Source organism: Glycine soja, chromosome 6 (genome assembly GCF_004193775.1).
Source record: "Glycine soja cultivar W05 chromosome 6, ASM419377v2, whole genome shotgun sequence".
NCBI lineage: Eukaryota > Viridiplantae > Streptophyta > Magnoliopsida > Fabales > Fabaceae > Glycine > Glycine soja.
Genome location: NC_041007.1, coordinates 14,289,301 through 14,305,857, shown reverse-complemented (window position 1 = coordinate 14,305,857; position 16,557 = coordinate 14,289,301). Strand labels below are relative to the sequence as shown.

General features: G+C 30.4%; 1 protein-coding gene across 1 annotated transcript; it reads right to left on the bottom strand.

The window, feature by feature from the left end:
• Window positions 1-5,347: 5,347 nt before the first annotated feature.
• Window positions 5,348-6,943, bottom strand: LOC114416175 (F-box protein At5g50450-like). The gene is made up of 3 exons (XM_028381045.1): window positions 6,691-6,943; window positions 6,447-6,609; window positions 5,348-6,303 (listed from the first exon to the last, which is right to left on the bottom strand). Exons 1-3 carry the CDS (start codon window positions 6,825-6,827, stop codon window positions 5,557-5,559), a joined length of 1,047 nt encoding a protein of 348 aa, XP_028236846.1. The 5' UTR covers window positions 6,828-6,943; the 3' UTR covers window positions 5,348-5,556.
• Between the last annotated feature and the right edge of the window lie 9,614 nt (window positions 6,944-16,557).

The following is a 16,557-nucleotide window of genomic DNA, read 5'->3' as shown; positions in this document are numbered from 1 at the left end:
AATAAATAAAATGTGACACCTCAAAATTTTTTAAGGTTTATTTTCTTTCCAATTTTACCCTTTCCGCACACTATACGTCTACAACACGCTCCTCGTTGCTTGGACATCGTTTGGAGAAACCGCTTTGGCTTACAACAATTACAACATAGGCATCGCACTGTAGTGGCAACTATACTCAATGACCCTCACAACTTGAAAGCTCGTCCCTCGTGGAATCCATGAGCTTCTCTATCGATTATGTTGTTTTCTTTAAAGCCTTCACAACTTGAGAGCACAAACCACGAGCATCGGAGTCGCAGAGCACACCAGCCATTTGTGCATTAATTGAAGAATGATAATAAGTGATGAATTATTAGTTTGGTGAGAGCATGGACGGTGGTACCATGCAGGCAAAGACAGTGTGCGTTAATGTTGTTGGCGACAGCGTGGATGTTTGGGTTTGAAGGGTTGAATCATAGGGCACTCTGCATTTATGTGATGACTTTATTCCTGTTAATCGATATCATACTCTGAATGTTATGATTTCATGTCAACAAATTTGGTTAAACTCCACTTAGATTTCACAAGTTTCTTTTACTGAATTTTGTGTGCAAGGAAAAAAGAACAGTTATAGTTTTTTTTTAGCTTTGGGCTTTGGCATACTTGTAAGGGATCGATTTGGAAGAATGATTTTTTTTTTAAAGTTGAAAATAACTTAATTTCTTATAATTAATTGACTTGGCAAGTGTCTACTTTTAATTGGGTCGGATGATATTTCAGAGGAAACATTCAAAGGCTTAAGCATTTCTCTCTCTCTATATAATAATTAAAAAATGTAACCAGTGACTATTAATGCATTTCTTCACAAATTAAGTTTGCTGGGCAAAAGAATTCCACAAAACTATGGGTGGAAACGGATTCCGCGATTAGCTTAGAGTTAATCAAGAGTGGTAATCATATACCATACATGTCACAGAAGTATGTGTATATTATATATCATGGTAATGTTGGATCTTATCAGTAGCAAGTGGAAGGTCATTTGGTTTTTTTTTTTTTTGTTGTGGACAGATCCTATATAGTGTCTTACCAACGTAGAATCAGAGTGTAATTTTGGCTTGGGCAATCCCTTAAATAAATAAAGAAGAAAAAGTCTAAAAATATTGATTTTAAACACTTGGATAATTATAACATTTATTCAATTACAGGTAAACGGCTTTGATTTTTCATTGATCATATTCTCTTTGCTTTGCTTAAAAAAAGGAGTGTTCAAGGTAAATGACATTCATTCCTATTTTTATCCCACCCAGATATTTCACCACACCCTCATTTAATGAATTAATCATGGACTTGTCTAATCATGTCTAAATAATCTAACCAGAATAATGTGATATTTTCATTATAATAAAACTTTTCTAATTCAAAGTTATATTTTCACCTTTTCCCACCAGAATAATTTTGTGATGAAACTAAAAATCATTCCCAGAAAATATTATTTCATGTAATGTTATTTTCTTGAAAATAAACCAAACATAAAAATCAATATTCATAACTTCACAATCTCAAAAAACTATAAATTTCTCATGTACTAAATGCTTCATTAGAGTTGATGCAGTTTATTATATTATTTTACGACCTGTTTTTGGAAGCATTACCAATGGAGAAAGACTTATAAACAATGGAGGATGCAACAAATGAAGGTGGCAAACCCATGGTTAGAAAGTGTTGCAAGTGTTGCAGGCATGAATCACATCAAAATTAACTTACACTTCATCTGTTTAGATTCCAACCTTCTATAGTTCTTATAATTTTTTTTGTTGATTAGTTATCACCCGCACTACTGGGCGAGTGTGTTATTTCATGATTGGTCTAAGTACGGCTAAAAAATTGAGATTGTAATATCATATGCAATTTTGTGTTTTTTCATAGGCAAAAACCAAGCAACCCACATGTATTACCAATACTCACATGGAACAAGATTGGGGGAACTTAACTTTTGAAGAAGGCATAGAAATATGAAATGGTGGGTGGAGAAGGAAAACAAAAATGACAAGAGAAAGGCTTGTGTGTGAGATTAAGTATGGAGAAATGGTTTTGGAAATAAGGATGCATGGAGATAACTACGAACACAATAAAATGAGATGATTTTTTTTTATAGTAAGTTGATTGTTTGTTTTAACCTTATGTTGGTTGTGCGAAGGTGTCATTGGGATTTGGGAGCCACAACATTGAAAAGAAATTATTTATAACTTTAAAGTGGTAAATAATATTAAGGATTTGTTTAATATAGAAAATATCAAATAAAATATAAAAAAATATATTAAATAAAAATAATATAAAAAATATTAATTCGAATAAAATTATTTATGTCTTTAAAGTAAAAAAATAATAAAATGGATTTAAGTTAAGTCATTGGATTTATTAATAAAATAATAAAATGGAAAAAAAATATAGAAAAAGGAAATCATGATAAGATGAAAGAAAACTTAATAATAGTTTCAAAAACAAGAATTATAAAATTACACTTACACAATATAAAAATTATAAAATTACAGAGTTACACAACATGAAAAAATCTTTTGAAAATTATATAAGCTTTAAAGTTTGAGTTTCGTATGCTTAATTCTGATACTGAAATCGATATAGTTGAATTTTGAATATAATCAAAATTTTCCATTTTAAAATTCAAATCAAACTGATAGGCCCAACAAACCTGATTTGTTTTTGTTTGGTTTAATTTGCATTGATTAGGTCATCAAGTCAATCCAACCCCTATACATCCTTATATAATTGGTGAATAGAACTATGCTAAATATGCTCAATTTGAGTTTCATATGCCTAATTCCGATAATGAAATAGATGATATTGAATTTTGAATATAATAGAATTTTTCAATTTTAAAATTCAAATCAAACGAATAGAACAATAAAACTTGATTTGTTTTCCTTTGATTTAATTTGCATTCATTGGGTCATTGAGTCAATTCCAACCCATAGTACATCCCTATTCAATTATTAGATATAGAGCAGCTACCTAAATTGCTAATAGATTATTAACAAATTGTTACTAATTGATTAACAGGCATTAAAACAACAAATGAATACATTAAAGCGGTTCAAAAGTCCAAAATTTTCATATGTTTATCCTCGACCTCAAATTTCATCACTTGAATATTAAAATTAATAATCTTCTGCTAATTAAAAACTAAAAAGAAAATAATATCGTTTTTTTATTTCTAAAAGCAAGATATCTTCTTAAACAAAAAGTTATGAAACTAATTCTTAAGACAGATTTTATCAATTCCAATAATATTTTTATATATATACAATAAAAAAAAATCAAACTCTAATGAGCATGTTAAAGAAATTCAATCATCTATTATCAGTCATGTTAGACTTAAAAAATTCATTGACATAGGATCGTAACTCTTGAAACAACCTGGGTTGTCAGGCAATTACAAACGCATCTATTGTATTTGTTTTAGTATCTTGATATAGGTCTTTTTATATTAGAGAGATTTTTTATTTTTTCTAACTGCGAGGTATGTTCCCGTTTATTATTTTAAGTTTAATATAATTTACATTTTTTTGGGAAAAAATAATTGGCAGTGGTGTCACGTAAAAGAATGATATAGTAACAATTGAAATATTTGGATCCTTTTTGATAGCTGGCTGCTTCAATAATTTCTTAAAACCGGAAGCTAGCTAGGTAGATGTGGACATGGGGCTTGGGCATTAGTAACCGTCAAAATCGTCATGAATCACGGCTTTGAATACCAAAGGCTCCTGTGCGGTGTCGCGACAACAACGATAACGTAAATAACATGGAACTTGCTTCTTTGTGCTGTGTGTGCTTGCCTTTCTTTCTTCCTTTTTTATCTCTTCCGGAAAATAATGTATGTGAGTGAGTGGGCTTTTCAACAACACTGATCCGATGATGTTTGTTTGTCCAAGCCTATTTTTTGAAAAGTTCCATCGCCATGCCCATACCTCTGCATCGCTGCACGTACATCATCGTACGTACTACTTAATAATGCTGGTAGAGGTAGAGTAGTAGAGGACCAACTGGTTTCACATTGATACGGACCCTCTATCTGTTCATCCACGTGCATCACAATCTCAGTTATTTTTTACAAGAAGAGATTTCTGTTAGTAAGTAAGATCTCATATTTAAATTTGGTTGATGAAATAATTCATGTAATGAAGAAGGAAAGATCTTAAAAGAAGGAATAAGGAGATATCTCAGGTCTTCAGTCAAGTTTTTTAACGGATAACAAAGATTGGTAACAAAATTAATAGATTTTATATCTATGGTAACAAAGAGTAAAGAGAGATGGAGGAAGGTAAAGTAATATCTGCTTGCGTTTGGCACAATCTTTACGTGGTCTTCACGTATTTTACCGCTTAAATAAATATTAAATTGCATTATTTCAAGAGTATTTTTTTTTATACTGATTAAAAATTATTATAGATATGATCTCACTTTTAAATTAATTATAAAAGATAACAATTTTATCATGTATGATTATCATTTATTGCATTACAGAAAAAGAAAATATTTACAGCGGTGATGATTAAATTCTTATTTTTTATTGTTATATTAAAAAAACTATGATTTTATATAATTTTTAAAATTATTAACACTCCATCACACTGTTTTTAAAGCAAAGATAAATGCTAAATTAATTTAAGATTTGATACCTGTGACACTTACGTGTAACTGAATTGTTTTAATAAAGCAAAGTACTACTATTTAAGGAGATTTTAAGAGGACAAATGGAGTGAGGGGATGAATAACTTATAACTTAATTCGTGGGGAACTGGCTGAGCCCAACTAGGTGTGTAGATTTTCTTTTGATAGCGCAACTTCAACCAAAAATAGTTAATGGATGTACTCACTCTCCACTCAATAGATACTCAACAAAACGGAGTCACAAGCGCCAATGTGCCTTTTGGATTTTCTACTTTATGCTGTTCCCTTTCAATCCTTTTCCTTTCCCCACAATACTATCATCCTTTCTTTTTAATTTCTTTTCTCCCCCCATCCCTTTCTCCAATACTCTTTCCATTCACAATTAATGATACTAAATTTGCACCATAATATTGCTTGCATCCTTATAAGTAGTAACCTAATGAATATTCATTCCCATGTCTCCACAATAGCTTATTTGACAATTTCAAAACCAATTTCAATTTCCCCAAATTTTTACAAAGCCATTTCATTAAGAAATCCTAATCTCAAGCTATCAAGGCATTCTCCAAAACTGAAAGAGATTCTGCGCCCCATCTAGTATTTCAATTTAAAAAGACAAATAAAAAGTATTTCCTTGTATTGCATGTAATGCATTAAACATTAACCACCGTAGATAAAATTAACACGGAAACCATTTTTGAATAAAGAACTTTTAATCTTAGTTGTCCATAAATATATATACATATATATAAAAGTTACTACCTCATCTGTACATAAGTACATACAACTGATTGACATTTTTTTTTTAATTTATAGAATCGCTTCTTTTCCTCTCTATTTTCTTATTTTTCAACCTTAGAAATTGATTCTGTCGGCTGAAACACTTCTTCAAACGGCATCGTTTGGGACCACAAACTCATTCTCCACATCAACACCACCATCACCGTACATTTCCACCGGCGAACACTCAATCTTATGCCGCAACTTCCAATCCAGCGCCTGACATCCACGTGAACAGTAATTCACTTTGCCGCAAACCGAACACCGGCGAAACTCGTGTGGCCGCGTCTCCGGTCGACCGCACCCAATGTGCGCGCAAAGCCTCAGTCCTTCTTCTAATTTCCCCTTACCTGACTCAAACCACTCTCTCAGAAACCAATTCGCCGGTTGCACTTCCGGCGGCGCCACGCTGTAACCGTAATCACTCAGCAACGGACACGCCAGTGATGACACCGCGTTGTTGTTTTTTCTCTGACATCTCAGCGCGCCCCACGTCAGCAGCGAGGAGGACTCGTCGCAGCAGCGCGAAGGAGGCGCCACGGCGCGTAGGACATACGCGAGCTCGCGCACGTTGGCCTGCACGAGGAGCCTTCTCCCCTCGGTGACGTTCTGCCGCACGCCGTATCCGTCTTGAAGGCAATGGCCTAACTCCCGAAGCGCGTCGATGTGGCCGAGCAAAGATGCACGCGCCGACAAGGCCACGCCAGCGCGTAGATCTTTATCGCGCTTTGAACCGCCGCTGCCGTTGAACTGAATCACTGCCAGCGAGTACAGCGCCGGCGCGTGCAGCTTCATAGCCGCCTTCGCCATTAACGAGAGCCCGCTCCCTCGGTTTTTCAAACAGTAAAATCGGATCTACAGAAGAAGAAAAAAAACATAATTAATTTTGTTAGAAATGTGAATTGTGGGATTCGAAAGTCCGAACTCTCCTTCATTCTTTAAAAAAAAAACCTAAAACATTTGACTAATTCCATAAATAATACAGTTCAATGACTAACCATTCCGAGAGTGTAACAGGCATCCACGTTACCGGCATTGACGCAGTGTTTGAGAAAAGAGTGAGCATATTCTGACCAATTTTTCGGCTTTATGGCGAATACTTTGGGCCCAGCTTTAGACAACACAAGACGGTGCAGGCCTGAGCGGTTTAGCCTCTTGCATCTGTGTTTATGTTTAACATGGTTAGAAATTATCATGTTTATTAAAAGAATAAATAAAAACAGTAAGGAAGAGAGAATTTACGTTAAGATGATGTTGATGAAATCGGAAGGAGATGAAGCGGTGGCGCTGAGCTTGGAAAGAATAAGAACAACGAGATCGTCCGGAAGACATTCAAAGAGATCATGTTTGTTCTTAGAATGCTTCCATGGCCTTCTCATATTCCTTAGCTTTTCATTCAACAGAGCGTAATCTGAGAGTGGGTTGATTGTTATAACTTATAAGAAAGTGTGGAGTAGTGGTAGGACTTTGTAACGGCGAAACAAATGCGAAGAGAGGGTGGAGGGGCATTTATAGTGAGTTTGGAGAAAAGGAAAAGCTAGTGGGTGGGACCCACCACGTATCACAAGCGTCGGTTTTCTTATTATTATTTTTAAAATTCTGATAATAGTAGCTGATTATTTCTAATTGGGAACAACACATGAATGAGATTTTGACATAAATAGGTTCCAGTTACTGTTGTGTTAAGCAAAGGGGTTTCGTTTCAAATTGTATTTTGTTTGGAGTGGAATGGTCAAAGGGACTCACAGCGCCCTGCACTCCCCCACTCTGCCTTGTACTTTGCACTTTCTATTTACCCTGTAACAGTAACATCAAGTGCATGGTTGATTTATAATTAAAATTACTTGTGCTCATTTCAATGTTCTTTCTAAATGATCAAAATCCTTTATATTAATTATTTCATTCTCTGCATTAATTATTGGTTCGTAATTTGGTGGATAAAAACTTCAATACAAGTTATTGATAGAGAGAGAAATCAGTATATTGGACAAAGGAATTTACAAGTCTATATTAGGAAAAGGGCATAACAATTTCATCAAAATTCAAAAGAATTATCAATTTTTTGGAGTTTTGTGAACAAACCTTAAACGTCAGTTATTTAGAAACATATAGAGTATTAAATTGAAAACGGGTTACTTTTAAAATTAACAATTTGAGTTGTATCTTCTGAGTCAACCTGAACAACCTAAATCAGAGACTAAACAAATTATAAAAATGTTATATCAATCTTTTGCAATTTGATCTCCTTCAGCTCACTTGATTCATGGGTTGAGATGAATCAATTTGAATAAATTAGACCAATATGTGTGAATCATTATTTTTAATTTTATTTATTTTTCAATAAAATTCCATGATGCTTTTATTTTAAAAATTTTGAATTTGCTATTATGAATTAATTTTATATATCTTTTTGTATTTATATATAGAGAAAGATCAAGTTATTCCAAAAATAATTTCAAGAGGATTAGTTCATATTCTTATTTTTATGTTTCTTATAATCTAAGGTGAATTATTTTTAGAATCATTAAATTACGAGAAAATATAGTTATTTTAGAATAATTTGATTACTCCTATTATATATACTTATTATACCAGGGGGAAAGAGGCATTTCATGCCTTACTGCTTCTTCATGTTTTTTAAAATAAAAATAATGGAGGTCATATAATAGTGTGACATATATATATATATATATATATATATATATATATATATATATATATATATATATATATAAAGACAGTTTAAATTATATCGGTATAATTTAAATAATTATTATATTATTTAATAACTTTTAATTAAATTATATTTTTAAAAAATTTATATTTAGATTAAAATTTATTTTTACATAGATAATATTACATAATACTAAAATTTAAAATATATATTGTTAACCCTTTCCCTAAGAAAATGCCTCAAAAAAAAAACACTAAAGAAACATAAAAGAGATATATGAGACAAGTAGAGTTCGTACTAAATTTTTCATCTGCTGCAGTGAAGAGGACCCACGTGGCTTTGGTTCTAATTACTAATTAAAATCTATGCATATTAGGTTTGTGGCAGATTGACTTGTCTCTCGAGTGAGCTGTTTTATATTTAAACAGACTTGTGAATTATGATATAATTTAGTGGATTTTTAAATTAAATTATTTAAGAGATTCATTTTTTTTATAATTTTGATAATCTACTTCTCTTAAGTCTAAAACCCTTTTCATATAATAATTTGATTTTTTTTTTCCTTGCATTATTGGTGACTGATCAAGAAACGCTGTTTTCTTCACTCGTCTTGTGCGGGCATAATGGACGTATGTGTTTTTCCATGATTATTCACTATGTTTCACGGGTATTTGCCAATAAATTACTTATATATATATGGTCGGAAAGCTAATTCGAGCTTTTATTAATTTTAAAGCTTGCATATATTATTTTATAATACTATAAATAATTATTTATAAAGATAGAGAATGATCAATTAACTTACTCCTTAGAGTTATTTTTTATCCTCATAATTTATTTTTATGAAATCTAATAGTTAAATTGATCCCTTCATATATATATAACTTTTCATTTTATATATATATATATACTACCAGTCTACCAACGTTATTGTGCTTATAGCAAAAATAAGATTCTTAATTTGTAGACATTTATTAATTTGTTCTGTGAATATTAATTCTTAAACTTTTAATTTAAGGATGTTTTTCTAATAAAAATCTTTTTGAGGCTGAATTATTGTCGAATTTCAGCTGACTTTTTATCCTGCTGCCGAATATATACAGGTTGATTAACTTTCAAGAATATGTTAAAATCAGATTATGATCTCATCATATTCTATCATTCTAATACCATGTGGATTGGTCTAGCTCTTTGAAGCCTTCGTCCATTCTATTTGGAACTGTTGTCTTTCGTATAACCAAAGCACTACCTTGATTCACACTTAATCCTCTATATATTCTGATTAAACTATAGATTTAATTAAATTTATTATTTTTTGGTTTGAAAATTTCATTGATGTTTTCCGCTAGGAAGTGCCTAAAACTGGAGTTGGTCCAGAAAAATGTTAATTATTTTTAAAATTTTATCTATAAAGAAAATTAAAAAAGAGAAAAAATATTCAGGTTATATATAGATATATATGTTTAAAAATAATATTCATATAAAATTGAAAAAACTTGCAGACTAATTAAAAAAAAGGGATAAATATGAAATTGGATCGAGTTCAGTAAGAAGTTTGGAAATGAATGATTTAATATGGGATCTGACTATGGTTAGGTTAAATACCTTTTTTTTTTTTATCCAAACTAACTCAAATATTTAAATTAACTTTTTTCTCTTTTGGATCAGATTGAGTTGGTCAATGCAAATTCACGAATATATATTTGAATCTATGATTAACCCTAGCAGAAAGCCTAACTGAAGATTGATGGTGTAAAAAACAAAAGAAAGAAAAAATGAATGTTGGAAATTGAACATACATTCAGTTCCTGACTTCCTTAAAATGTCCCACAAGAAGCTGTGTGATGAAGGAAACTGAAGCTCCGTATCTAACTAATATATATTATATACGTCATGTATAGGAAGAAGATTGAACAACCCTTCAATAGGTCACTCAAACTAGGAGGCAATTTTTAAAAGGACGTTCTCGACTAAACACAAATCACATCATTTTAAAGATATTTATGACTAATTAGCCCATCATGTAAAATTATCAGCCACCATTCTTATCATCATTTTCCTTATACTATACTATATAATTGTTTAGGTTATTCAACGAACCAAGTAAAATGGTGGGACTGGTTGGAGAAAGCATAGATAGCACACATGATCTAACTTTCACGGGTAAGTAGACAACAAGCAAATGGATTTTAATTAACACGGTAGGTGAACCATGACATGAAGATATACATGAAAAAAACGAATTAACAAACGCAGCCTCCAAGCATAATCTTTTTATCTTTGTTACACTGTCATATCTCTACGCATAACGCAAGTTGATGGTGGAATAATTAAAAAAAAAAAAAGTTGGGATCAGGGAAAGAATTTTGCAGATCAAGTTAAAGCAATTATATATAGATATTTTTTGTTTGTTTATTATATGGGTGGGGACATCGCCAACGCCAAGAAAAGAAAAGAAAAGTAAATTAATGATTCCTCTTTTAAATTTATCTAGGATTTGGAAAGGGTTACATCTCAGAGAAAATTAATGTAGATTTGGATAAGGTCCTGAAGGTGTGTGGAGGAGTTGGTGAAACACAAATCCTTTTCCTTTCCTTCACAGTCCCACTAAAAAGAGATGAATATATTCGACCTTCGGTTTGGTAGAAAATAAGTGTTGCGTTGCGTTGGGTTTCCCTCGTCAACTTGAACTTTTTCCTTTTCCTTATCTTTTTTTCCCATTGTATTATATATAATATGATGAAAACTCTAGCACATAGTATACCATTCAGTCACCAACGGGAAGAAGAACGTTAGATCAATAAGCTAAAGCCACCCAACCAAAGAGAGGAAAAAAAAAATCATCGATCGTCAGCGTGATTGATGGTATAATCAGAGTGATTGCATGTATATATTATATATTATATATTATATAGAATATAATAGGATATATATAATTTATATGTGATCGATGAATGACCCTAAACTTGATGCTGCCCACAAGTTTCATACTAAAAAGAAATGGTCATTAGTCATTAATTTTGATGTACTTGTGAACGAAATATATATAGAAAGGAACACAAAACATAGGTTAGATATAAGTATGGTTCACGTCTGACTTTTGGTTGCCAACTGAAATTTCCAGCACTTGGGGACACGTAAAGACAAAAACTAAGGTACCAGATAGTTTTCTTGGTCAACCTAATAACACAAGGAGGAAGACTGCGTAAAAAATTGACCTTATAAATGCACTTGTTAAAGACCATTTGCTCCACAACCATGGATGAATAATAGTATATTAATATGTTAATATTTATTGTAATTATTAGAGGCTTGAGATTAATTTCATCCACACGGATTATATTTATAGTCATTAGCTACCTTTTTTTATTTTTTAATATTTCTGTATTATTAATTGATTATTTTCTCTCTTGTGTAAGGTTCAAAAACGTCTAGAAAGGTCATTCAAATGCTATAAGGGTGTCACGTCATTCAGTGGATGCTTGCCAATGCCAATTTCTCTGCTGCCTTGTGATTTTTCGGCCCTTAAACGTGTTAGTGTGCGTCTTTTTCCCTGATTCCTTGTAAAATTATTTAACTCGTTGTATCGAACTCCTGTGTGCGAATGTGACAGAACTCACAAGGCAAGATAGAATTCACAAACACTTGGAAGATTTTGGTTATATATATATATATAGACAGGGATGGGATCAAATTAATTATAATAGGCACTAGCTAAATTTAGTGAAGTGACGTATATCTTTTAAAAATAAATCTTATCAATTTAGTTATGGAGTTTAAAATGTATAATTAAAAATTAATTAACAATATCCATCATTTCACTTTGTTAAACGTGTGGTATATTACTATAATATTAAAATACATGTAAATGATTATATTCTTTTATATATAAATATTTAAATTCTGTAAAAATGTACATGATATTATCACATAATTATATAATTTAATTGACATTTTTAATAAAAAATATTAAATATTTAATTTTATTATATTTAACACTTAATATTCTTTAATCCCTATGTGTGTTGTATACGTAAGGTATTATGTAACAAAAAAATAGTTTTTGTAAAAATTAAGAATGATAAATACAGAATTTTAAATCATATTTCAATGGTCAAAATTTTAAAAAAAATGCAATTAACATGTTAAGTGAACTTATAATCATGAACTAATTCATAATATTTGAATACCCATGCATATAGATATTTGACTTAAGAGCATCTCTAATGGTTATCGTTTAAATAATTTATTTTATGTTAATTGGTTCTTATTAATATTTTTTTGTTACATTATATTTATTTTAAATTCTTTATTTTATATATATTTTGTTTCAATGATATAATTTTAAGTAATCATCAAATGACTCTTATATGACCTTTAAATATGACAAAAAAAAAATTTAATCATAAACCATTGTTGTTTATAGAAGCAATCAAAGCTAAATTTTAATCAATCAAACATGATACATAGATCTTCTCCAATACTAAAAAAATAAGAACGATTTGTTAAAATAAACAACTTGTTAAGCCAATAACATCATCAGAGATACTCTTAAATTAATAATTATCACATTCGTAAAAGAATAACGGTTCTTAGTATATGTATGTGTGAGAACATGGAGATCTCACCTATCAAGGTCACCTAGAAAGATGCCTAAGTCTATAGCATTAAGATGTGTCAAAAGTGTATGAGAAACGGTAAGTTATATATGCAAAATGCTTAACGTGATCTCTTATCTTGCTAAGGTAATTTTCTTCCCTTAACTTATTGCGAGGTGATTGGTCACTTTTCACATTCTTTGGATTTGAAAATAAGTTAGTTTAATGGAACAATTTAACCGTTAGGTAATTTTCTTGATATAAGTCAATATAAGACCGACTTAATGAGGGAAAGGGTGAGATCGGCTTGGTAATTAACCTCTCTCTCTCTATCTCTTTATATATATAATGTAATACAAATATAGATTATTAAATTTTATTTGAATCGTGAAGATTAAAAAAATTTATAATTTTTTAAATTGATAATGTAATCACTAATTATATTTAAATGTTAGTCATTTGTATATGAAGTATGGTTTGGATTTATAATTCTTATTTTTTATATTCATTAAAAGTTTTTACTTTATATTTGTTAAACACATTTTTTACTTGGAGTTTTTGGTATATTTTACCTTTTTTTTGTACGTGTAATATGAAAATTTTTCAGCAAGTTATCCATCAAAAAGTCATTCATCCTAATACTATCTCATCTTTTACTTGGGTTAACTATGTTTTTTATCCAACTACTTAAGATAAAATGATAAACATTAACTATTAAATCCTATTATAAATGGATAGAATTAATACATAAATCAGTTGCCGTCTTGCGTGTGACTTATCAGTTATCATCCTTCAAATTTGTTTTATATTGTCATCTTCAGCGACAATTGATATAACCTATGTAAACATGTGTTGTCTTGTTGTCAACGTGAAGAACGTTAATTCCATATTCGACATAGATCGATCACGCATACCAATTTACAATCAATATTTTAAATGAGGAAGTATAAGCTTGTTAACTCAGATGAAATTTCTTTGCTTTTAATTAGTCGGGGCAAAAATGTGCTATAAATTGATGACGAAGTGTACGTTTATTAATCAATATATTTTGGTATCTTGCTTTTGGTAAGGAAAGTCTTGATATGGGGATAGTTGAGTAATCGGATAAACAAATTAATTTGTTTTGTGTGGGGTATTAAATTTAAGAAATATAAAATTCATATACACTGTCGTGTTTGATAAGTTAAATACATAAAAATACAAGATTCAAAATGGTGAAATTGACATTGATAATCTTACATCCATATTTAAAAATAAAAAAAAACTTGACAGTTTAGAAAAAGGAAAACAGCTTAAAAATTGCTAAAATACTTATTTTATTATATCATGTATTTGGCAATATCAATAGAGTAGCTTCCCTCCCATATCATATGTCATGAATTTATATAATAATCTTTTTTGGAGGGTTATATAATAAATATATTCATTTTCTCACTTTCTTTTAAATTTCTTTTTAAAGAATATTTTCTTCGTGTTCCTCTTTTTTTATATTTTTTTAAGAAAAGAAAGGTGCTTTACTAAGAGTAAACAGTAACGTAATATATATATATATATATATATATATATATATATATCTTTTAATTTCATCTTCCTCTGTTTTCACTTTCAGACACTCTAAAGTGGATATACGTATTCCTTAAAAAAAAAAAAAAAAAGAGGGTATACGTAAATCAGGACTTATTTCTATAATCTCAAAAACTTAAGCTACATTTGGTTTAAAGTTATAGAAATATTTTTTGCAAATTGCAATGTAAACTTACACGTTCCAATGTATAAAAATGAAAAGAAATGATTCATTACTTTTAAAGTTTAAGTTCTCACAATCTTAATCCAAGTTAAGCATAACTGGCTGATGAAAAACATTTAAATGACTTTATATTTAACAGATCTTCTCACATGTGATTCTTTGAACTTAAATAAAGATTAAACAGTACTACAACTCACTTATCTTGGATTCAAATTTAAGTTCTTTTAAATTCAAAAGAATGAAGGCAACAAATATTAAACTCGTGACAAATTGGTTATAAATTAATAATAGGTGAAAACACGTGAATAATTCCGTATCTAAGCCTTGTAGTGAATCAAAACTTGTATGAATGGCCAAAGTTAACAATGCAAAAATATTTGTATATATGTGAAGACAAATTTAAAATTCAGGTGTTAAGGTTGTGGTAAAAATAGACCAATGCAAAAGATGTGTAGTGATTAATGAACCCCACATAGGCTGCGTGCACCCAGCACGCTTGAGACAAGGAGATTGAGAAGGGAACTTGCCACCTTCCAAATGATGCTATCACAATGTGTGTAAGTGAGATAAACACTCCAAGGCATAATTACAGCACTAATTGCTTCCACATGCATGCTTGGATGTGTGAGAGAGCCTCAAAAGAAGCAAAAAGCAACTCAAAATATAGTGTGGTTATAAGCTATCCATCCATACACCTACATTCAAAAAAATAAAAATAGAAATAATGAAATAAACTTATAAATATCCCAAAATGAGTTGAGAGAATGCCCTCAGCCTAAGGATTTCCACATTGAGCGAGTCAACTTTTTTGGTTGTTCTTGGTCGTGAAACAAACAAGGCAACAAGGAAGTTTAATTTGCTAGCTAGGTTTTTATTATTATTATTTTGCTTGTTGTTGGTGGAAACAATTCACGCATGGGCATTTTCAATTTCTAGATTCCATCAATACTATAGTACTATAGTATACCACACTTTGTAGCGGATCCTCTATAAAAGAGCATGAGAATGGGAACCAAGTATGCTCCCATACCTAAATAGCAACACATTTAATGTGTAAGTGACAACTCATGTTTCTCATCTTGAGGCAGCCTACAAAGGTGTTTTACCGTCAATTTTTTTTAGTGTAGATCATATGTATTTTTTTATTAGAAATAATTATATTCGAATGAAATAGGTTGTAGAAAATAAAAAGTTTTTATTTTAAGTATTTAATACATGCAATTGCATATTTAATTAGAATTGGAATCAAAGATCTTTAGTTAAATTGGAATAATTCATGTGTTGGGTGATTATTTTGCTATCACCGGAAAAAAAAAATAACAAAAATCTGATATCAGATTCTATATTTTAATTTGTTTTGAATGTCTCAGGCTAAATCAACGGATATGCCACAGATATAGAAACCAGTTTGTGGTTTGTGGTTAGCTTGGTTTGCACGCCATAACAATTAAGTTTGCCAAGTGAACAAATTTGATTGCCTATTCCTGGTCAAGTCTAGAGAGGTGCCAAGTAAAGACCCTATAAATATACTAAAAATATATGTGAAAGTGATCGTAACAATGAACAAACACCTTGTTTCACGTTGTATAACAATTCTACACCGTAAGCGTTACTTTCAGTTTACATTTATTTGATTGGAATTCTGAAAAACAAACCCTCGCCTGCAAGATTTGGCCGTTGATTTCCGTCAACGAAAGGCGTGATATTTTCTTAAGAAAAATTCCGTTGACATCCGGTTTCAAATTGGGTTGATGAATTAATTTAAAAGTAAGCTATCTTGACGTTTATTCTCTCCTCCCAAAAATCTTCTTAAAGTTTATTCTTTTTATAAAATTGAAATAGACCTCATTTTAAGATAATTAAGCTTCTTTTTACTTGAATAAGTAAATATCAATGAAGTTTATATTAAATTGATTAAATAATATGTATGAATTATTATAATTTTTTTTTATCATTTTAGTAATATCACTCATCGCTCGATAAGCATGAGTTTGTTTAGTGTAGTATTTCAGTTTAAAAAATCAAAAGAAAAAAAAAGGATCTTAAATTTAATGATAAATTTTATATCAATTTATTTTTGTTATCTTATG